Source organism: Erythrolamprus reginae, chromosome 1, assembly GCF_031021105.1.
Source record: "Erythrolamprus reginae isolate rEryReg1 chromosome 1, rEryReg1.hap1, whole genome shotgun sequence".
In the NCBI taxonomy this organism is placed as follows: domain Eukaryota; kingdom Metazoa; phylum Chordata; class Lepidosauria; order Squamata; family Dipsadidae; genus Erythrolamprus; species Erythrolamprus reginae.
The window spans coordinates 24,195,950-24,220,192 of record NC_091950.1 but is presented as its reverse complement, the minus strand read 5'-3'; the positions used below and the strand labels follow the sequence as shown (position 1 = coordinate 24,220,192).

The 24,243-nt window shown below is 41.5% G+C and overlaps 1 protein-coding gene across 1 annotated transcript in view; it reads left to right on the top strand.

The window, feature by feature from the left end:
- The window catches only part of YJEFN3 (YjeF N-terminal domain containing 3), a 49,250-nt gene that overhangs the window by 10,131 nt on the left and 14,876 nt on the right, over positions 1 to 24,243 (top strand). The window contains exons 2-4 of the mRNA XM_070732641.1: positions 5,748 to 5,856; positions 12,435 to 12,545; positions 19,379 to 19,492. Coding sequence (XP_070588742.1) covers positions 5,748 to 5,856; positions 12,435 to 12,545; positions 19,379 to 19,492 — 334 coding nt within the window. The remainder of the gene's footprint in view (positions 1 to 5,747; positions 5,857 to 12,434; positions 12,546 to 19,378; positions 19,493 to 24,243) is intronic.

The following is a 24,243-nucleotide window of genomic DNA, read 5'->3' as shown; positions in this document are numbered from 1 at the left end:
AATCTAAATAATAAATAAATAAATAAATAAATAAATGATTTAAATTTTTTGTTTTATCTTGAGTATATGAAGGTTTTTTTATATAAGGTTAAACAAAATTTCTTCTTTTCTTTTAAATTAATATGTTGATTTAAAGTATTAATAATGTATCATTTTTTCTGTATGGAAATTTGACTTCTAGAATAAGAGGGGAAATTGCAGCCCCAATTTTATGTTAAATGTGTGTTTGTATGTTTGTCAATTTTTATGAAAAATCAATAAAGTTTATCTTTTTAAAAAAAAGTGCTATTGCTAACATGTTGTAAGCCGCCCTGAGTCTAAGGAGAAAGGCGGCATAAAAATCAACTCAACTCAACTCAACTCAACTCAACTCAAATCAAATCATAAAATCAAATCAAATCAAATCAAAAAATAAATATAAACAAACAAATAAATATAAACAAACAAATAAATATAAGCAAATGAATAAATAAATCTTGTGCAAGGACTTGCACGAGAGTGAAATTTCAGCTATTTTCGCTGATTTTTTGCTTCTGCACATGTGTGGATGCAAAAATATAGGCAAAAATAGCCAAAATCTCACACTTGTGCGCATCCTCGTACAAGATTTGGGTTGCTGCACATGTGCAGAAGGCTAATCTCACGTATGCATGACAGCCTCCAGGGAAGCTCTGGTAACAGGTAAGTGACATCATTACGTGACATCATTGTGTGCAAATGACCCTGTGTAGAGGGTTCATTGCCAACCGCTTTCAAGGAGCGGAAACTGGAAGGAGCGGTTTGGGGGCATGGCCAGCTGGCTATCGCTGCTAGTTTGGCAAGGGGTGGCAAATCCCCACCATCAGTACGGGCAAACTGGTCTGAACAGGTAGCAACCCACCACTGATGCATTCATGTTATCATTTTCATTCAATTCTTTAATATTAATGCACTTCCAGGGGTGGGCAGCAGGCAGGATGGTGTGGAACGTAGTTCCCCTGGCGGAAATGAAGATGCATGCGCAGCTCCAGCTGATCGGCAGCTGTCACTTCCTGGATTACTGGTCTCGGCTCGGTTCTCCTTTTTTTCCCAGCTGCTGCTGCTGCGTCTGTGCTCCTCGCTTTTTTCCTCTTTCCTCCTTCCTGGTCTCAGACGAGCTTCTCTGTCTCCTGCCTGGCTCCCCTCCAGCCTCACGCGGCCACCTCCCAAGGCCAGGAGAGCTGCACCACGCCGAAGCAGTCTGGGCTGCGGTCTTTTTCCCCTTGCGAAGCCCTCACTCTGCCCACAGCTGAGATGAAAAGGCATTGTGCGGCAATAACAGTTCACTTGAACAATGATGACTCCCACCTGGTCAGATAGCCAGCAAGCCACTCCTACCCAGTCATATGACCATCAAGCCACACCCACAAAATAAGCCACACCCACAGTGTGCCAGTAAAAATTTGGGCTGCCTATTACTGTGTGTATGTACACACACACACACACGCACACACAGCTTTTCTAAAATTATACACATTCAACCACATTTACTGCAACAGGAAAAAAAAAACCAAAGCCCAGAAGGGAAAAAAAGAAAAAAATTCAAAATTTTTCTACCGGTTCTGCGTACCTGACTGTACCTGTAGCAGCCTGTCACTGTTCAGATGCAAAAAGGGTGTGTGTGTGTATGCTAGCATGCACAAACTTGCTCACATCCATTCCCTCCCCCTCATGCGTGCGCAACCCCATGCTGTCTTCTATGCATGTGCATACACATGCGCGCGGATGCTCACCGACCTCACTAAAGCTTGGGACGGTGAAAAAAACAGCCAAAGGGGCAAACAGGAAGTTCAGAAAAACGGATTTCCTGTTTGCCTGTTGGCCGAATTTTTGCACTCCAAGGCTACAGGGAAGCTTCCTTGAAGCCTCTAGAGGGCGAAACAGCCTTCCCCAAGGCCGAAAATCAGATTGCACATGTGCACTGAATCTGACATAGGACGATGCCTTATATGCCCTCCGATAGGGTTCCATGTGCCATCTGTGCCACACTTGCCATAGGTTCACCATTATTACATTATTATTATTATTATTATTATTATTATTATTATTATTATTATTATTATTATTATTAGATTTAGATTAGATTTATTCAATTTGTATGCCGCTCCTCTCCGGAGACTCAGAGCGGCTCACAACACAAAACATGGTACAAATCCAACAATAAAAAGCTAATTAAAATTTATTACATCAGATGATGATGATCATGATGATGATGGTTGTTGTTTATTTATTTATTTATTTATTTATTGATTGATTGATTGATTGGATTTGTATGCCGCCCCTCTCCGTAGACTCGGGGCGGCTAACAACAGTAATAAAAAACAGCATATAAATACAATACTAAAACAACTAAAAAACCCTTATTGTAAAACCAAACATACATGTAAAGGCCTAGGGGGAAAGAATATCTCAGTTCCCCCATGCCTGACAGCAGAGGTGGGTTTTAAGGAGCTTACGAAAGGCGAGGAGGGTGGGGGCAATTCTAATCTCCGTGGGGAGTTGGTTCCAGAGGGCTGGGGCCGCCACAGAGAAGGTTCTTCCCCTGGGCCCCGCCAAACGACATTGTTTAGTTGACGGGACCCGGAGAAGACCCACTCTGTGGGACCTAACTGGTTGCTGGGATTCGTGCAGCAGAAGGCGGTCCCTGAGATAAGCTGGTCCGGTGCCATGAAGGGCTTTATAGGTCATAACCAACACTTTGAATTGTTGTTGTTGTTGTTATTGTTATTATTATTAATAATAATAATAATAATAATGATAATAATAATAATAATAATAATAATAATAATAATAATAATAATAATATTTGTATGCCGCCCTTCTCCAAAGACTCGGGGCAGCATACAAGATCCTTACATCCAGTAACTTGCACTTGTTTAACTACTGTATTGTCTATTCCCAAAGATTAGAATACCATTAGCAGATCCTCAAGGCTTCCTCCAGATCCACCTCGCCCCATTTTTCCTTCTAACCACCAACAATGGTGGTCAGTAACGTGACCTTTCTCTCTCTTTTTTGATCCCCCGGGTTGAATGAACTAACATATGTGAACAATTCTTTCCATCCCTCACTCCGGCCCTTACAGCGCCTGCTAGGGCTTTCAGGGGCGGTGAGCCAGGATTAGAACAATCGGAGTATTGTCTCCATTTTTGCCCTGTACAGATTCCTGTCTGTGGCTTCTCTCATTCCGGAATGGAAAGCCCAGAGGTAACTGTTAAGGGAAGAAAAATGGGGTGAGGGAAACAGTCTGTAGCAGTTATTGTCGGGAAGCCAGATGACCTGATTTTGGCTTGCGCAATTAAAATGAATAATATGGATAATATATTCACATACACACACATGCAAACACAGCTAAGCACTATTGTCTAAATGCAATCCTAATTAAAAAGTCAGCTTGTACAGGTTGAACAGAGAAACGTGACAGATTGAGGACATGTATATAGGAGGGCTGTCACTGCTGCATTTTCACACAGTGGTAAATGCCCAATTTATTTTATTTTATTATTAGAGTTGAAAGGGACCTTGCAGGTCATCTAGTCCAACCCACTGCTCAAGCAGGAGACCGTACTCCACCACAGTCAGATGGCAGTCCAATCTCTTTGAGTGTTGGGGGGGTGTTCACGACCTCTGCCGTTCCCTGATTGATCACTCTCACCGTCAGAAAGTTCCTCTTTATTTCCGGGTTGAATCTCTTCTTGGTCAGCTTCCATCCATCGCTCCTGGTCTGGCCTTCTGGTTTAATTTAATTTAATTTATTAGATTTATAAACTGGCCGACTCCTTCTGGACTCTGGGCCGTGTACTGTCAAGGATTAGCTCAATCCTAGGTGACATTCCATTATATTACCATATAAGGTAAAAGAAGGATGTAAGCATGAATGAATGCTGAGTCATAGGGTGTAAACTGCAACCTGATTGGGCCAGAGCATTATAAAATGCAAAGCAACTTTACAATGATTGTTGGCTGTTAGCTCTTGTTGGCTGTTTATGTTGGCTAACTGGAGCAGTTTTGAGCATGAGTTAATTATTAAGTTACATTGGTTTAGTATCTATGTGTAAGTAAGCTTTACTTTGTTCCTGTAAATAGAAGACAAAGACAGAAGACATTTTGATTACACTGAAGAGTAAAACTGTTTACTACTACTGTTTTCTACAAATGTCACTAGCTTAGAAAAGAACCTCCAACAAGATCCAACAAACAATCAGACTCTAAAACTTTTGAGGGACGCTAAACACAAAATAAACTCTATCGATCAACAAGAATTAATCAGAAACATAAAACAAACAAAACAAAAAATTATTCCGAAACAGCCAATAAACTAGGCAGATGGCTTTCCCAAAAAATCAAAAAAGCAAAAAGTGATAAACTGATATATCAACTAGAAGATAAAAATGGAATAACCCAGCATACAGAACAACAGAAAAAAGAAATAATACAGGATGTGTCTTTGTTATTTCTTTGCACTGGGTCATAAATTGCCACACTATAATTCTGGTATCTTGTCAAGTCCTACTGCATGGCTCTGTATATCCGGACACGTACAGCAAGTAAAAACAACAGAACACAGTTAAAACCCCTAAAAATATAATCATTCGTCCTTCTTGATTGGAGCTAGATGGTCTTGCTCAGTGGCACCAGGCCTGCTGGAAGAACCAGGTCTTAACAGCTTTCTGGAAGGCCAGGAGGGTGGGGGCAGTGCGGGTCTCTGGAAGCAATTGGTTCCTGGGTTGTTGTGGGTGTATTGGAGGTTTTAAAGAAAAGATTGTGCAATCATTTGTCTAGTGTTTCCAGCTTGAGCAGGGGGTTTATTTTATTTTATTTATTTATTTATTTATTTATTCATTCATTCATTCATTCATTTATTTATTTATTTATTTTGTCCAACACATAATACACATGGAAGAGAATAGATATGTAATAATATAAATAAAGAAAAGAATAGAAGAAAAGATATAAAAGTATAGGTGAACATATTTGAAAGGAAGAAAAGATAAATGAGATAAGGAGAGACAATTGGACAGGGGACGGAAGGCACACTGGTGCACTTATGCACGCCCCTTACTGACCTCTAAGGAACCTGGAGAGGTCAATCGTGGATAGTCTAAGGGAAAAATGTTGGGGGTTAGGAGTTGACACTACTGAGTCAGGTAATGAGTTCCACGCTTCGACAACTCGGTTGCTCATATTTTTTACAGTCAAGTTTGGAGCGGTTAATATTAAGTTTGAATCTGTTACGTGCTCTTGTGTTATTGTGGTTGAAGCTGAAGTAGTCATTGACAGGTAGAACGTTGCAGCATATGATCTCGTGGGCAATACTTAGATCGTGTTTTAGGCGTCGTAGTTCTAAGCTTTCCAGACCCAGGATTGTTAGTCTACTTTCGTAGGGTATTCTGTTTCGAGTGGAGGAGTGAAGGGCTCTTCTGGTGAAGTGTCTTTGGACATTTTCAAGGGTGTTGATGTCCGAGATGTGGTATGGGTTGGACTAGAAGACCTCCAAAGTCCCTTCCAACTCTGTTTTTCTGTCATTCTATTATTGTCTCCTGCTCCTGCATCTGGGATTTAGAATTAAACTAACTCTGGATGTGGACATTCCGTCAGGTAATTTGGTAAGAAATTCATCAGACTGTTCCTCCTGGCGCATTGATTACAGCCTAGCTTTTGGAAGAACATGTGCAAAATGGAATATTCAGGAGAAGTGTAACTGTGGTTCCCCTGTCCTTCTTCTGCAGCAGAGCGGAAGCCACGGCCATTGAGAAGGAGCTGCTAGAAGAGTTTAAATTTGGCCGCCAGCAGTTAATTGAAATCTGGGGACATGCATCTGCCATGGCAGTGACCAAGGTGAGTTCATCGTATCCACAATAGTTTTCCAGATTATCAAATATTGTTGGCATGTCTCGGTATAGCTAGGCTATGAGACCTTCGACATACACCGAGCAGAGAATTTTAACAGAGTGTGGGTGTGTGATAAAGCCAAAAAAACCAAAGACACAGACGTAGTTATGCTTAATAAGTACTATTTACATATAGACAAAAGATAGAAACAATTCCATAACAAGCACTAAGCAAATACAATAAAATACGGTGACGTAGTGGAAGTGATGTGCCGGTGCCTGGAGGCTGTTGGGGCCTGGATGGGTGTCAACAAACTCAAACTCAACCCAGACAAGACAGAGTGGCTGTGGGTCTTGCCTCCCAAGGACAATTCCATCTGTCCGTCCATTACCCTGGGGGGAGAATCATTGACCCCCTCAGAGAGGGTTCGCAACTTGGGCGTCCTCCTCGATCCACAGCTCACATTAGAGAAACATCTTTCAGCTGTGACGAGGGGGGCGTTTGCCCATGTTCGCCTGGTGCACCAGTTGCGACCCTATCTGGACCGGGAGTCACTGCTCACAGTCACTCATGCCCTCATCACCTCGAGGCTCGACAACTGTAACGCTCTCTACATGGGGCTACCTTTGAAAAGTGTTCGGAAACTTCAGATCATGCAGAATGCAGCTGCGAGAGCAATCATGGGCTTCCCTAAATTTGCCCATGTCACACCAACACTCCGCAGTCTGCATTGGTTGCCGATCAGTTTCCGGTCACAATTCAAAGTATTGGTTATGACCTATAAAGCCCTTCATGGCACCGGACCAGATTATCTCAGGGACCGCCTTCTGCCGCACGAATCCCAGCGGCCAGTTAGGTCCCACAGAGTGGGCCTTCTCCGGGTCCCGTCAACTAAACAATGCCACTTGGTGGGACCCAGGGGAAGAGCCTTCTCTGTGGCGGCCCCGGCCCTCTGGAACCAACTCCCCCCAGAGATTAGAATTGCCCCCACCCTCCTTGCCTTTCGTAAGCTACTTAAAACCCACCTCTGTCGCCAGGCATGGGGGAATAAAGACTTCTTTTCCCCCTAGGCCGTTACAACTGTATACATGGTATGTTTGTATGTATGTTTGGTTTTTATATATTAAGGGGTTTTAATTTGCTTTTAGTATTGGATTTTATTGTATATTGTTCATGATTGTTGTTAGCCGCCCCGAGTTTTCGGAGAGGGGCGGCATATAAATCCAATAAAACTTGAAACTTGAAACTTAGTTATGCTTAATAAGTACTATTTACATATAGACAAAAGATAGAAACAATTCCATAACAAGCACTAAGCAAATACAATAAAATACGCACAAAGCTAATTACACTCCCCCTCTCAAGGCAAAGTAAAAATGACTGAGCAGAAATGTGTGTCATAGCGTCATAGCGTCATTTGAGGGAAGGAGTACTGGCGCCCTCTAATGACGTAGCAGCCTAGAATATTTAACAGTTAAAGTAACAGTACAGTTTTACAGTGGCAACTGTAACATTTAAAGTGATAGTAGAAGTTTACAGTGGCAAACCCTAACACACATGTACCCTGTCCTAAGGAAGGAACCTCATTATCAATAAATTGCTTCAAAGAATCTCAGTTGGCTACCCTGGCAGTATGGACAGCTGGATGTGGGCCAAACTTTAAACAACTTTACGATGGGTAGACTTCACTTCTTAGAATTCCCCAGTCAGTCGGTCAACTTCCTTTCTGGAAGCTGAAGTCCACATATTTTAAGCGGGAGGTGAGATTGAGACGCACCGATCAAGGAAACAGCAAGGGTGATTTCAGGCCAAGTGTTGGGGTTTCATAGAAACATAGAAGATTGACGGCAGAAAAAGACCTCATGGCCAATCTAGTCTGCCCTTACACTTTTTTCTGTATTTTATCTTAGGATGGATCTATGTTTATCCCAGGCATGTTTAAATTCAGTTACTGTGGATTTATCAACCACATCTGCTGGAAGTTTGTTCCAAGCATCTACTACTCTTTCAGTAAAATAATATTTTCTCACGTTGCTTTTGATCTTTCCCCCAACTAACCTCAGATAGTGTCCCCTTGTTCATGTGTTCACTTTCCTATTAAAAACACTTCCCTCCTGAACCTTATTTAACCCTTTTACATATTTAAATGTTTTGATCATGTCCCCCCTTTTCCTTCTGTCCTCCAGACGAAAACAGATTGAGTTCATTAAGTCTTTCCTATAAGTTTTATGCTTAAGACCTTCCACCATTTTTGTAGCCTATCTTTGGACACGTTCAATTTTATCAATTTTATTTAAAAGGCAAGTTGTTGGTCACAGCAATGTGATGAAGCCCGTGCCCCTTTGCATGTTTGCTTGTTTAACCTACTGCAATATAGAGACTTTCAGCAGTTACAATCTGAAGCACCAAACACTGTGAAGAATGTTTATAACCATCAGTAATAATTGAAAGTGAAATCCTAGTACAGCCAATCAAAAAGAAGGCGCCGTCTCTAACTCTTAAACCTCTGTTTTTAATCATCTCTTGAAGCCTAGCAAAGTCGGAGCTATTGGATTTTGGAGGGAGAGGCAGGGAAACTTGAAGCCTTAACCCTGTCAAAGAATGTCTATGTGTTGTTGTTGTTTTTTTCCTGTACGGGATACAGAAACCGGGAGAACAAAATTGGAGGATATGTAGCATTGGCAAAATTGTCAGTTTATATATCCATAACAGAAGCTAACTCAATTTAAGCATGGATAGCTCCCATGGATGCAACACGCAACAAGACAAATTGAGATTATTTGGAGCATGATTTCTAGGAAGACAGTCATGAGACCAATAAAAAGTTATAGATGGCATGATTTAAATACATATTAGCTACAATCCACGGCGCTCAATGCCCATTGCAAAGTACAAATATTTAGGTCAGCGGTTGGGAAACAAATGGAAGGAAAGACAACATCACTATATATATATATATACACATGTATATGCCTTACAGGCAAATTGCCCAAATTCAAAAGCCGGTAAGGGTATGGCTAGCTGATGAGAGCAAAATAGCTTAAACTAGATCTATACTATAAGGCAATGGGTCCAGATGGCATCCACCCCAGAGTTCTTAAAGAACTCAGATCTGTCATTGCTACCCCCCTGACTGATTTGTTTAACCAATCCCTGTTAACAGGAGATGTTCCTGAGGGTTGGAGAATGACCAGTGTTGTGCCTATCCACAAGAAGGGCAGTAGAGAAGAAGCTGGTAACTACAGGCCAGTTAGCTTGACATCAGTTATAGTTAAAATGATGGAGACTCTACTCCAAAAGAGAATAAATCAGCACCTAAAAAACCCCAACTTATTGGACCCAAATCAGCATGGCTTTACTGAAGGCAAATCATGTCAGACTAATCTCATTGATTTCTTTGACTATGTCACAAAGGTGTTGGATGAAGGTGGTGCGGTGGATATTGCCTATCTGGACTTCAGCAAAGCCTTTGACACGGTTCCACATAAAGAGCTGATAGATAAATTAGTGAAGATTGGACTTAATCCCTGGATAGTTCAGTGGATTTGAAGCTGGCTGAAGCGTAGACATTAGAGAGTTATTGTTAATGGTGAGTATTCTGAGCAGAGACAGGTTACCAGCGGTGTGCCACAAGGGTCTGTTCTGGGTCCTATTCTTTTTAATATGTTTGTGAGTGACATAGGGGAAGGTTTGGTAGGGAAGGTTTGCCTATTTGCCGATGACTCTAAAGTGTGCAATAGGGTTGATATTCCTGGAGGGGTCTGTAATATGGTAAATGATTTAGCTTTACTAGATAAATGGTTAAAGCAATGGAAACTGCAGTTTAATGTTTCCAAATGTAAAATAATGCATTTGGGGAAAAGGAATCCTCAATCTGAGTATTGTATTGGCAGTTCTGTGTTAGCAAAAACTTCAGAAGAGAAGGATTTAGGGGTAGTGATTTCTGACAATCTCAAAATGGGTGAGCAGTGTGGTCGGGCGGTAGGATAAGCAAGTAGGATGCTTGGTTTCATAGCTAGAGGTATAACAAGCAGGAAGAGGGAGATTGTGATCCCCTTATATAGAGCGCTAGTGAGACCACATTTGAAATACTGTGTTCAGTTCTGGAGACCTCACCTACAAAAAGATATTGACAAAATTGAACGGGTCCAAAGACGGGCTACAAGAATGGTGGAAGGTCTTAAGCATAAAACGTATCAGGAAAGACTTTATGAACTCAATCTGTATAGTCTGGAGGACAGAAGGAAAAGGGGGGACATGATCGAAACATTTAAATATGTTAAAGGGTTAAATAAGGTCCAGGAGGGAAGTGTTTTTAATAGGAAAGTGAACACAAGAACAAGGGGACACAATCTGAAGTTAGTTGGGGGAAAGATCAAAAGCAACATGAGAAAATATTATTTTAGTGAAAGAGTAGTAGATCCTTGGAAGAAACTTCCAGCAGATGTGGTTGGTAAATCCACAGTAACTGAATTTAATCATGCCTGGGATAAACATATATCCATGCTAAGATAAAATACAAAAAAAGGTATAAGGGCAAACTAGATGGATCACGAGGTCTTTTTCTGTCGTCAGTCTTCTATGTTTCTATGTTTCTACTGGTCTCCCTTCCTTTTCCTTATCAGCAAAAATATGTTACACACACACACACACACACACACATATAGGTCTTGACATATTCAGGTTGCTTCCTGTGTAAGTTTCAAAGAATCCTGGCGATGTTTTGATGAGGTCCCACTCGTCATCTTCAGGTGAACAAAGCCCGAGCATATATACACCAAAGACAAATTCCTTGTATGTCCAATCACACTTGGCCAATAAATTGTTCTGTTCTGTTCTGTCACACACACACATATATAACAGAAAAATGCTGAACTTTATCCTTGTAATCTGCTAGGGGAAAAAATATGTATTGGGAAACTGCTAAAGTTAATCCTTTACTTACAATCATTCATTTAGTGACCATTCAAAGTCACAGCCCCACTGAAGAAAGTGACTTATTACCATTTTCCATGCTTATGCAGCACTGTAGGCTGAACTACAGCGAACCGCTAGCTGTAGTTCACTGGTTCAAATCTCACCACCGGCTGACTCAGCCTTCCATCCTTCCAAGGTGGGTAAAATGAGGACCCAGATTGTTGGGGGCAAGAGGCTGATTCTGTAAACCACTTAGAGAGGGCTGTAAAAGCAGTATGAAGCGGTATATAAGTCTAAGTGCTCCTGCTATTATGACTGTTGCAGCATCGCCATGATCACATGATCAAAATTCAGTCGCTTGGTAACTGGCATGTCACGCTGAATATTGCCAGCCCTAGAGACATTTAGTAATTAAAGAGTTAACTTTGTGTGCCTTACTAAGATCCTCCTATTATGATGTAATATCCTGCCACATCTAACATTACTTCCTTCTTCTTCATCCTAAAACTCCATTCTCCTTTCTATCCACCATCGTGTAAGATGTATTTGTTATGTTGTCCATCGTGACATGTTTTATTTTGTACTTTTATAATAAAAGAAATCTTGTTTTGAAAAAATGACTAAAGGCTTCATCCATCGACCTCCGCGGTGTTAATATTCTAACACAGTGTTTCCCAACCTTGGCAACTTGAAGATATCTGGACTTCAACTCCCAGAATTCCCCAGCCAGCGAATGCTGGCTGGGGAATTCTGGGAGTTGAAGTCCAGATATCTTCAAGTTGCCAAGGTTGGGAAACACTGTTCTAACGGACATTAATCATTTACAAACCGCAACACGGCATGTATTTATGATGTGTCCTGGGGTCACGTGATCACCTTTTGTGACATGCAAAGACCATGGGGAAGCCAGATTCACTTACCAACCATGTTTCTAACTTAACAGCTGGAGTGATTCACTTAACAACCGTGGCAAGGAAAGTTGTAAAATAGAGCAAAATTGGTTTAACAAATTCTCACTTAGCAACAGAAATGTGGGGTTTCAATTGTGGTTGTCAGTCAAGCCAGGCACCCAAACTTTGACCACATAACCACACGGATGCTGCAATGGTTGTTAAGTGTGAAAAACTGTCAGAAGTCACTTTTTTTTCAGTGCCGTCGTAGCTTCAAATGGTTAATAAACGAATAGTTACAAGTTGAGGATTATCTGATATCCAGTCAGCATTGCAACAGCATCGTCTGTTGAGCCAGGATTGGAGAATGTATAACCGGGTACAATCATTTATTTAATTGCATAATTCTATTTGTTATGCTTCCTGATTCCTAGCAACGCTGGTTGACTTTTTATCCATTTTATGAACTTCTTTTCATCCGCTAAGTTGAAGAAGTATATTATGTACTTTGTGTGCTGTGAACTGTGTTGGAATCCTGCCCCCTTCTAAGCTTTAGTTTTAAATTAAACTTGAACAATATTATTCTTTCTTTCTTTCTTTCTTTCTTTCTTTCTTTCTTTCTTTCTTTCTTTCTTTCTTTCTTTCTTTCTGTCTTTCCCTCCTTCCTTCTTTCTTCTTCCTTCCTTCCTTCCTTCTTCTTCCTTCCTTCCTTCCTTCCTTCCTTCCTTCTTTCTTTCCTTGTGCACCTTCATTTACTAGATTTTTTTTAAATTTCAGGTTTTCCCCAGACAGTCTCTCTCAAAGAAGCAGCCGACACTATTAGTGATCTGTGGTTGTGAACAGAATGGGGCCATCGGACTGGCATGTGCCCGGCATCTGCGTGTATTTGTAAGTATCCAATTTGTATTTGTAAGTATCCAGAGGGCCAGACGAGGAACAGCGGTTGGAAGTTGACCAAGGAGAGATTCAACCTGGAAATAAGGAAGAACTTCCTGACAGTCAGAGCGATCAACCAGTGGAACGGCCTGCTGGCGGAGGTTGTGAACGCCCCAACTCTTGACATATTCAAGAGGAGATTGGACTGCCATCTGGCTGGGGAAGTGTAGGATTTCCTGCTTGGGCAGGGGGTTGGACTTGATGACCTGCAAGGTCCCTTTCAACTTAACTACCTACCTACCTACTTACCTACCTGCCTGCCTGCCTACCTATCTATCTACCTGCCTGCCTCCCTAACAAATGAACTAACTAACTGCCTGCCTGCTTACCTACCTATCTACCTACCTACCTCCCTACCTGCCTGCCTGCCTGCCTGCCTCCCTCTCTCCCTGCCTCACTCACTCACTGCCTCACTCACTCACTCACTCACTCACTCACTCACTCACTCACTCACTCACTAACTAACTAACTAACTAACTAACTAACTAACTAACTAACTAACTAACTAACTAACTAACTCTGAATGTTGTTGGGGGCACACCATATTTATTTATTTTATTTATTTTTAGATTTGTATGCCACCCCTCTCTGTAGACTCGGGGCGGCATATTTGGATCATGGAAGTGATTTGTTTATATCAGTGATGGTGAGCCTTTTCCCCTCAGGTGCCGAAAACACATACACGCAAAGTATTGTACTTGCATGAGTGCCCACAACAGTGAAGGGCTACCCAAATTTTTACTGCCACACTGTGGGCGTGGATTATGCAGGACGACCTACATTTTCTTTCAACATCTTTCAGTGCAAATTGGGTGCTCTGGGGTGGAGCTCCATTTTCGCTGCCCCACCTCTGCCCACACCCATAATTCAATGTCTGGGGTGGGCAAAAACAGCTCCCCCCACCCTCTGGAGGCCTCCTGGAAGCCGCTCTGAGTCTCCAGAGAGGGGCGGCATACAAATCTAATAAACAACAACAACAACAACAACAATAGAAATGGCCCATTTCCTGACTTCCGGTGAGCCCAGTAGGCTCATTTTTGCCCTCAGCAGACTCCAGAGGCTTCTCTAGATCCTGGGGAGAGCGAAAATGCCCTCCCCCGCCCACCCGGAGGCTCTCTGGAAGCTAAAAATACCCTCCCAGAGCCTCCGCATGAGCCAAAAATCAGTGGCCAGAGTACGCTGGAGCTAAGCTAAGGTAACGGCTTGCATGCCAGCAGATGTGCCTCTGGTTGCCACCTGTGGCACGTGTACCATAGGTTCACCATCACTGGTTTATTTCTTACCTTATTATTTTCATAAATAAGGTGGTGAAAATACCTAATACTGTTCTCCTTCCTCCTGACAACAAGACAGAACTAGAACTCACAGTATCCTGGTGATTGGCCCAAAGTCACCCAACCGGCTTTCACGCCCAAGGTGGGACTGGAACTCACAGTCTCCTTATGATTGGTCCAAAGGCTGCCAGATAGTTTTCTTGCCTGAGGTGGTACTAGAACTCACAGTCTCCTGGTTTCTAGCCTGGCTCCTTCATCAGTAGACCAGGGAATGAATGACTGATGTCAAAGAGCAGACCTCTTGCCTTGCACAAGCTCAGGGAATTGAGTCAACCTTCAGCCGGTGGTGAGATTTGAACCACTGAACTACAGCTAGCATTTAGCTGTAGTTCAGCCTACAGTGCTGCATAAGCATGGAAAATGGTAATAAGTCACTTTCTTCAATGGGGCTGTGACTTTGAATGGTCACTAAATGAATGATTGTAAGTAGAGGATTACCTTTAGCACTTTCTCAATACAGTACATCTTTTTTTTTCCTTAACAGATTACAGGGATAAAGTCCAGCATTTTTCTGTTATATATATGTGTGTAGAATAGAATAGAATAGAATAGAATAACAGAGTTGGAAGGGACCTTGGAGGTCTTCTAGTCCAACCCCCTGCTTAGGCAGGAAACCCTACACCGCATCAGACCAATGGTTATCCAAAATCTTGGTAAAAACTTCCAGTGTTGCAGCATTCACAACTTCTAGAGGCAAGCTGTTCCACTGACTAATTGTCCTAACTGTCAGGAAATTTCTCCTTAGTTCTTAGTTGCTTCTCTCCTTGTTTAGTTTCCACCCATTGCTTTATTTATTTATTTTCATTTATTTACTAGAGATGGAAGGGACCTTGTAGGTCATCTAGTCCTACCCCCTGCTTGAGCATGATACCCTACACCACCCCAGACCAATGGCAGCCCAATCTCTTCTTGAAAGTCTCAAGTGTTGGAGCATTTACAACCTCCGCAGGCAAGCTGTTCCACTGGTTGATCGCTCTCACCGTTAGAAAGTTTCTCCTTGTTTCCAAGTTAAATCTCCCTTTGGTCAGCTTCCATCCATTGTTCCTTGTCTGGCTTTCTATTGCTTTGGCAAACAGCCTGACCCCCTCCTCAGTGTGGCAGCCCCTGTGATATTGGAACACTTTCTCTATTCTTTCTCTATTCTTTCATTGATATGAAAGGCATATAAATCTAATTAATAATAATAATAATAATAATAATAATAATAATAATAATAATAATAGTAGTAGTAGTAGTAGCCTTCGGAGAGGGGCGGCATACAAATCTAATAAATTGAATTGAATTGAATTGAATATAATAACAACAACAACAATAATAATAATAATAATAATAATAATTATTATTATTATTATATTCAATTCAATTCAATTTATTAGATTTGTATGCCGCCCCTCTCCGAAGACATTATTATTATTATTATTATTATTATTATTATTATTATTATTATTTAGATTTGTATGCCTTTCATATCAATGAAAGAATAGAGAAAGAATAACAACAACAACAACAACAACAACAACAATAATAATAATAATTATATTCAATTCAATTCAATTTATTAGATTTGTATGCCGCCCCTCTCTGAAGACATTATTATTATTATTATTATTATTATTATTATTATTATTATTTAGATTTGTATGCCTTTCATATCAATGAAAGAATAGAGAAAGAATAATAACAACAACAAACAACAACAACAACAACAACAATAATAATAATAATAATAATAATAATAATAATAATAATTATTATTATTATTCCTATATCTTCTCCTGTATTCTTTCTCTGATATATTTTATTACAAGTATATTCTCTATAACCTTCATTGTGTATTGGACAAAATAAATAAATAAATAAAAATTAAACACTGCTATCATCTCCCCCCAGTTCTTTTTTTCATTAAACTAGACATACCCAGTTCCTGCAACCGTTTTTCATATGTTTTAGCCTCAGTCCCCTAATCATCTTTATTGCAAGGTCCCTCCCACTGTTATTACTGTTGAGCAAGGTAGCACATATACTGTACCTGTGCATTTTGTTTTTCTTGCCTAAATGTAGAACCTTACTTTTTTCACCATTGAATTTCGTTTTGGCTGTCCCCTTTTGTAGACTATTTGCAAACGGTTCCCTTGGCTGAGTTGCTGCCCTCTAACTTGAGCTTAACTTGCCTTGCTCCATAATACTTTATCTCCAGTTATCTGCATTAAAGGCAACAATGCCACCGAGAAAGTTTGTCCAAGGCTTTCAGACCACGATAGCTGTTCTGTCTGGGTGCCCCCAGACTTCAACACCAACTGGAAAAAGCAGCCAGACACGCTGGTGAAAGCAAAAGCACTTTATAGTTTAAAAAATAAACACAGAGAAAAACCTGTTCTTCCCTACAGGCAGGCTATGAGACTTCACAGCAGAGTCCTGATGGCCAGACAATACAGCAGACTTCTTGCTGGCACACCCACCACTGTAGAGAATAAGACCCACACCTTTCCCCCCCAAGGTTTCAGTATTCAAAGTCACAAACCAGAATTCCAAGACGCCAAAGATCACAGCCAGGTCCCAGGACTCCTAAAGATAATACTCCACAAGCCAGGAAGGGTGGGTCTGCCTTTTCAGCCTTTCCAGAGAGCACCACACCCAAACCCAGCTGTTGCCTCTTTAGTGCTGAAAGTACCTGGCTAATTGTCCCCTTCGTTGTGTTGCTCTTCTCTGCCGGAGATCGATGATTGCTTGTGCATTTTCATCTAAGGAATCCGGGCTGCTTGCTGGGGAGAGCTCTCTCTCGGGGGACTCTGGCTGTCCTCCCTCTCCCTCAGCCTGAGATTCCTCCTCCCCGTCTGCCTGAACCTCCTGTTCCTCATCCTCCCCCTCTGAGCAGGAAGCCGGCAGAGGATCAGCCGTTCCCCGAGGGGCCTCAGACAGAATCACAACAATAGCAAACTTTGTAACTTGCTCCACGGCAAACATTTCTCACCCATTAGCAGGATTGCTACTATCTTGGTGTCCATATACTGTAGTCAGGGCCACCTAACATGATACATTCATTTTAATCGTACATATTTTCCCTTCAAAACTACATTTGTACAGTGGCTATTAAGCCAAGAATTGTATCACGTAATTCAGTGATTTGGCAATTGAGTAGATCACTGGGTTCCCAAGCATTTAGTAACTCCAGAAGTGCAAAGTTAGATTTCTTTAATAAGAATAAGTATTTAAAAAATGTTCTCTGAAGAATGTTTTCCAAGCTCTAAGTCTTTGCAGGGTTTTTTTCATTACTCTACTTGCTCTGAATGTTTCCTTCCAGCCCTGACCAGGCACTAACAATATTCCCAGTTCTTACCAGCTTGCATGCTCTTTCATTGTTACTATCTCCGAATAAGGTTTTTTTTAAGCCCTAACCAGAGGATAAAATAATGTGCCGAAGCTGACCAGACTAAGGATGTTAGCCAGATGAATACCTGATTGGCAGATTTCCCCCCCCCCCTCTATTTTCCTTCCCAAAAACTAAGGTGCATCTTATACTCCGATGTGTCTTTACACAGTGGTACCTCTACTTATGAACTTAATTCATTCTGTGACCAGGTTCTTAAGTAGAAAAGTTTGTAAGAAGAAACAATTTTTCCCATAGGAATCAATGTAAAAAGCAAATAATGAGTGTTGGGCGAACCGAACTCGCAAAGTTCGGGCTCGTACCGAACTTTGCGAAGTTCGGTATACCGAACCCAAACCTAAACTTTTCTGAAAGTTCGGCAAAAGTTCGGGTTTGGATTCGGGAGGACACCAAGAAGCGCTGCCGCCTGGCTGTCACCTTCCCAGAAGAGCCGGGGAGCGGTCGGCCGGTCGGGAGGCGCAAACGGAGGTGGGGAATCCCAATAGGGGATTCCAGGGGCGGAGCTTTGACGTCATGGAGACGTCCTTCCTGGAGTCCCCATTTCGGCCGGCCAGGAAGGACGTCTCCATGACATCAAAGCTCCGCCCTTGGAATCACCTATTGGGCCGGCCGATAGCCCCCTGGCTCTTCTGGGAAGGTGACAGGCAGGCAACGGTGCTTCTTGGCATTCTCCCGAATCCAAACCCAAACTTTTGCCGAACTTCTGGGTTCGGCATTTGGGAGAATGCCGAGAAGCGCCCCGGCTATTTCGGAAGATGACAGCCGGGTGGTGGCGCTCCCCAGCTCCTCGAGTTCATGTTTGGGTAAAATTCGGGTTCGGGTCCGGCACCGAACACGAACTTTTATGGAAAAAGTTCAGGTGCTGAACCCGAACTTCATTGGGTTCGCTCAACACTACAAATAATGCGTGTGATTGGGGAAGCCACAGGGAGGGGGGAGGCCCTATTTCCTCCAAGGGGATTCCTAGAGAGGCCCCACGGAGGCTTCTCCCCACCTTTTCTGACCCTGTTTCCTCCCAGGAGATTCCTTGAGAGGTGCCACGGAGGCTTCTCCCTGACTTTTCCAGTTACAGTTTTGGAGGTCGGGTTTGTAAGTGGAAAATGGTTTTTGAGAAGAGGCAAAAAAAATCTTGAACACCCGGTTCTTATCTGGAAAAGTTTGTAAGTAGAGTACAGTACTACTGTACTCCCAAAAATTTGATATGTTCCTTTCCTTTTCCTGCCTCTTGAATTTTAACCTAATTGGAATGATTTTTGGAATTAAACACATTTGCATTTAGCATTTAGACTTTTATATACAGCTTCACAGTGCTTTACAGCACTCTCTAAGTGGTTTACAGGTCAGCATATATATTGCCCCCAACAATGATTTTATTGATCTTGGAAGGGTAGAAGGCTGAGTCAACCTTGAGCCTACTGAGATTCGATCTACCAAACTGCTGGCAGCCAGTGATCAGCAGAAGTAGCTTGCAGTCCTGCACTCTAACCACTGTGCCACTGAGGCTTTAATTATACTGATTATACCCTTAATGCTTATTTATTTATTTTATTTATTTATTTTATTTATTTATTGGATTTGTATGCCGCCCCTCTCCGCAGACTCGGGGTGGCTAACAACAGTAATAAAACATTATATAACAAAATCCAATACTAAAAACAGTTAAAAACCCATTATATAAAAACCAATCATACATACAGACATACCATGCATAAAATTGTAAAGGCCTAGGGGGAAAGTGTATCTCAGTTCCCCCATGCCTGGCGGCAGAGGTGGGTTTTAAGCAGCTTTCGAAAGGCAAGGAGGGTGGGGGCAATTATAATATCTGCGGGGAGTTGGTTCCAGAGGGCTGGGGCCGCCACAAAGAAGGCTCTTCCTCTGGGTCCCGCCAAGCGACATTGTTTGGTTGACGGGACCCGGAGAAGACCCACTGTGTGGGACCTAACTGGTCCCTGGGATTCGTGCAGCAGAAGGCGGTCCCTGAGATAATCTGGTCCGATGCCATGAAGGGCTTTATAGGTCATAACCAACACTTATCGACAGCCATCTCCTGTTTTCTGTTCCAGGAATATGAGCCGACCATTTTCTATCCCAAAAAGTCGTCTAATCCTCTCTACAGAGATTTCACCACGCAGTGTGAAAAGATCGACATTCCTTTCCTTTCCTACCTGCCAACAGAGGTAAGGCGAGAGGCTTAATCGCATTTGGGAAAGGAAGCCGATTACAGTAAAAATCCTTTCATTTTCAGCTTTCACACGCATTCATGTTTTCATCCCGTTTTCGGAACTATTTGGGCAGAGACTTAGATTTCAGCATCTGAGCAAGCACAGGCGGTCTTTGACTTACAACAATACATTTAGGGATCTTTCAGAATTACAATGGCAACGAGCAAAGGCGACTTGTGACTATTTTTCACACACTCATGCCAGCATCGCCATGGTCACATGATCAAAATCCAGATGCTTGAAAATAAGGAACTGCAGGAACTGATGGGACGATGGGACAGGGTTAGAGGTTATATGGGCAGTAGAATTCGAGACCCCAAGGTATAAAGGTATAAAGAATAAATTGGAATTACTCTATAACAGTGATGGCAAACCTTTTTTCCCGCGGGTGCTGAAAGAGTGTGCGTGTGCACTATTGCACAAGCGCGAGTGCCCACACCTGTAATTCAATGCCTGGGGAGGGCGAAAACCGCTTTCCCCATTATTATTATTATTATTATTATTATTATTATTATTATTATTATTATTATATTTATTGATTTGATTTGATTTGATTTGATTTGATTTGATTTGATTTGATTTGATTTGATTTGATTTGACTTGACTTGATTTGATTTGATTTGATTTGATTTGATTTGAATGCCACCCCTCTCCGTGAACTCGGGGCAGCTAACAACAGTGGTAAAAACAACATGTGACAATCCAATATTAAAAACAGCTAAAAAACCTTGTTATAAAACCAATCATACATACAAACATACCATGCATAAATTGTAGAAGCCTAGGGGGAAAGAATATCTCAGTTCCCCCATGCCTGACGGCAGAGGTGGGTTTTAAGGAGCTTACGAAAGGCAAGGAGGGTGGGGGCTATTCTAATCTATTATTATTATTATTATTATTATTATTATTATTATTATTATTATTATTATTATTTATTAGATTTGTATGCCGCCCCTCGCAAAAACACCTAAGTTCTCGAAACCCCACCTCCGGACCTCTGTGTTTTTGCGATGCTGCGATTTCACTGAGGCTCCCCTCGCTGGGAAACCCCACCTCTGGACTTCCGTTGCCAGCGAAGCACCTGTTTTTTTGCTGCTGGGATTCCCCTGCAGCATCACAAAAACACGGAAGTCCGGAGGTGGGGTTTTCCATGGAGGGGAGCCTCAGGGAAATCCCAGCAGTGCAAAAATGGGCACTTCGCTGGCAATGGAAGTCCGGAGGGGGGGCATCCCAGTGGTGGCAGTGGGTTTGTAAAGTGAAAATAGTTTGTAAGAAGAAACAAAAAAATTTTAAACCCCAGGTTTGTATCTCTAAAAGTTTGTATGACGAGGCGTTTGTAAGATGAGGTATCACTGTACTTGGCAACTGACTCACATTTATGACCATTGCAATGTGCCATGGTCTGACGATCACCTTTTGAGACCTGACACGCAAAATCCATGAGGAAGCCAGATTCCATTTGCGACCGTTTTACTAACGTAACCACAGCAGTAATTCACTTAACAACTGCCGCAAGAAATGTTGTAAAACAGGGCAAAACTCAGTTAATTGTCTTGCTCAGTTACAAAGGTTTGGGGCTCCATTGTGGTCACAAGTCAAGGACTACCTATAAAATGCTCTAGATCTCTTTTTCCAAAGAACTGTAGTTAGCTGCCCTTCTGTTTAGAATAGTGAATCTCAACCTTTCTAATGCTCCAACCCCTTAATACAATTCCTCATGTTGTGGCGACCCCCACCCATAAGTCTAGCGGCAATTCTCCCAACAAAACTTTAAGCTGATTGGCAGGAAGGTCAGAGGGACATGCCCACTGTAAAGGCCTGATTGGTCGGATTGTAAAAATATCTTCCAAGGCACCAGAATAGAAGCTTCAGTTCCTAACACCATGGGAAAATTGTCTTTTCCCATAGTCTTAGGTGACCCCTGTAAAACGGTCGTTCAACCCCCAAAGGGGTCCCGACCCCCAGTTTGAGAATCACTGGTTTAGAAAGAGGTTAGGATGGATATCTCACCAGCTTTTGTCCTCTGGATGTGTTTGGCTACAGTTCCCTTAATCCTGTAGGTGAACTGTAGCCAAAGCTTTGCAGATAGTTGAAGAACATCAGATTGGGAAGGTACAGTATGTTTCTTTCTTTCTGTGTATAGTAGGAGTTCATTATCTTAACTATATATCCTGAGCCATCATCATCATAATCATAACAGAGTTGGAAGGGATTTTGAGGGCTTCCAACCCTACACTACTTCAGACAAATGGTTATCCAACATCTTCTTAAAAACTTCCAATGTTGGAGCATTCACAACTTCTGGAGCTAAGCTGTTCCACTGCTTAATTGTTCTGACTGTCAGGAAATTTCTCCTTAGTTCTAGGTTGTTTCTCTCCCTGTTTAGTTTCCACCCATTGCTTCTTGTTCTACCCTCGGGTGCTTTGGAGAATAGTTTCATTCCCTCTTCTTTGTGGCAGCCCCTGAGATATAGGAACACTACTATCGTGTCTCCCTTGGTCCTTCTTTTAATTAAATTAGCCATGCCCAGCTCCTGCAATCGTTCTTTATATGTTTTAGCCTCCAGTCCCAATCATTTCTACCTCTATCTGCAGTTTTCATGTGATCTGAATTTGAGGTTGAGAGCATAGTTCCCTCTAAGCTGAGCAGTGAGCAATCGCTCACTTAAAAATCATCATCAACTCAGAGTTTTCCAAAGCTGCCCAGAAGCCGAGAGGGAAAGAGTGAGAGGGAAGGAGAGAGAGAGAAAGAGAGGAAGAGAGAGAAACAGAAAGAAAAAAGAGAGGAAGGAAAAGAGAAATAAAAAGAATGTGAGTAAGGAAGAGAGAAAGAAAATCAAAATCTAGTTTGAAACTAGCTCAACTATTTAAGTGGCATTTTGATATTGATAGAGTTAAAGACACATAGTACAGTATTTTATTTTTAAATTCTCTGAAGCAAAACAGGGTGGGTTTTTTATTTGTTTGTTTGTTTATTTATTTATTTATTTAAGTAAGTTTAAGTTTAAGTTTAATCAGATTTGTATGCCGCCCCTCTCCGCAGACTCGGGGCGGCTCACAGCAATAACAATACAATGTAAAACAAATCTAATATTTAAGTTAATTTAAAATTTTTATTTATTTATTTATTATTTCTGTGCCGCCCAGTCCCGAAGGGACTGCAGCTCAGACACTATACTTTTCCGCCCCCCCCCCAAAAAAAAATTAGAGGGAACACTGGTTGAGAGTGTTTTGGTTATATTTTAGCATTGACTGCACATGTTTGATTCCCTCGAAGTCTAGCGCCAGCCCCAGTGCGATCATACGTATGATGCCATCGTTGCTGTTTCAATGCATATTTCTGCATCGTTGAATCTATAGTGCAGAGCACATGTGAAATAAAAATACTTGAAAAGGGATTTCAAGAGAGCCCTTAGCTTTCATCTCCAGAATTAGTTTTAGAAATATTAAAGGATAAGCACAGATAATCTAGTTATTATGATTATTCTGGGTTCTCAGTAATTCATCCGATTAAATCATTCTCAACATTTCTTTCTCTGCATTTAATAAAGTACATCGTTTTACCCTATTAACAATGATAAGTGGCAGAATTTTGGGGGTCTTTTTAGGGGGGGGGAGGCTTGGCAGGCAAGGGATGGGATATGTGGCGTGTGATTTAAATTAAACATGCTTGGATTATATTTGAATTATTTTCTTAGGGAAGGCAGTCGCAAAGGTTTCTGATGAATGCATCTTATACTCCGAAAAATACTGGTACCTACAATGATTCTGTAGCATGTCTAATACCTGATTCTTCCTTGGTCTTCTTCAAGTTGAAAAATATTTCTTTTACTAGAGTTCTCTCTGACTTAGATTTTAATTCCAAATACAGTGGTACCTCTACTTACGAACTTAATTCATTTTGTGACCAGGTTCTTAAGTAGAAAAGTTTGTAAGAAGAATCAATTTTTCCCATAGGAATCAATGTAAAAGCAAATAATGTGTGCGATTGGGGAAACCACAGGGAGGGTGAAGGTCCTGTTTCCTCCCAGGAGATTCCTAGACAGGCCCCACGGAGTCTTCTCCCCACCTTTTCTGGCCCTGTTTCCTCCCAGGAGATTCCTAGAGAGGCCCCACAGAAGCTTCTCCCTGACTTTTCCAGCCCTGTTTCCTCCCAGGAGATTCCTAGAGAGGCCCCATGGAGGCTTCTCCCTGCCTTTTCCATTTACAGTTTCGGAGGGTCAGGTTTGTAAGTGGAAAATGGTTCTCGAGAAGAGGCAAAAAAAATCTTGAACACCTGGTTCTTTTTAAAAAAAAAATTAAACTATTAAATTTTCCGTAAAAAGACAAACATGACATACTTACATTTAACATATATTTGGGGTTGCCATTACCCCACTTATTTTTGAAGTCTATCTAATACAGAAGAAAGAAAATTCAGTGATAACATTTAAAATTGATATAGAATGAAAAGAAGAATTTTTGTTTTTATATACTTTACACCTATAAAAATGATAAGATATAACTAATTCTAATACTTCAATATAATTCCAAATCATTTAAATCTTATTTTTCCCCTTTTATTTAACCCTGTATACAATTTGTTCCATATATCATAAAATTCTGATTCTTCACCTGGTTCTTATCTAAAAAAGTTTGTAAGTAGAGGCGTTTGTATGTAGAGGTACCACTGTATATGCTACTGAAAAATGTAAATTCAAAACACAT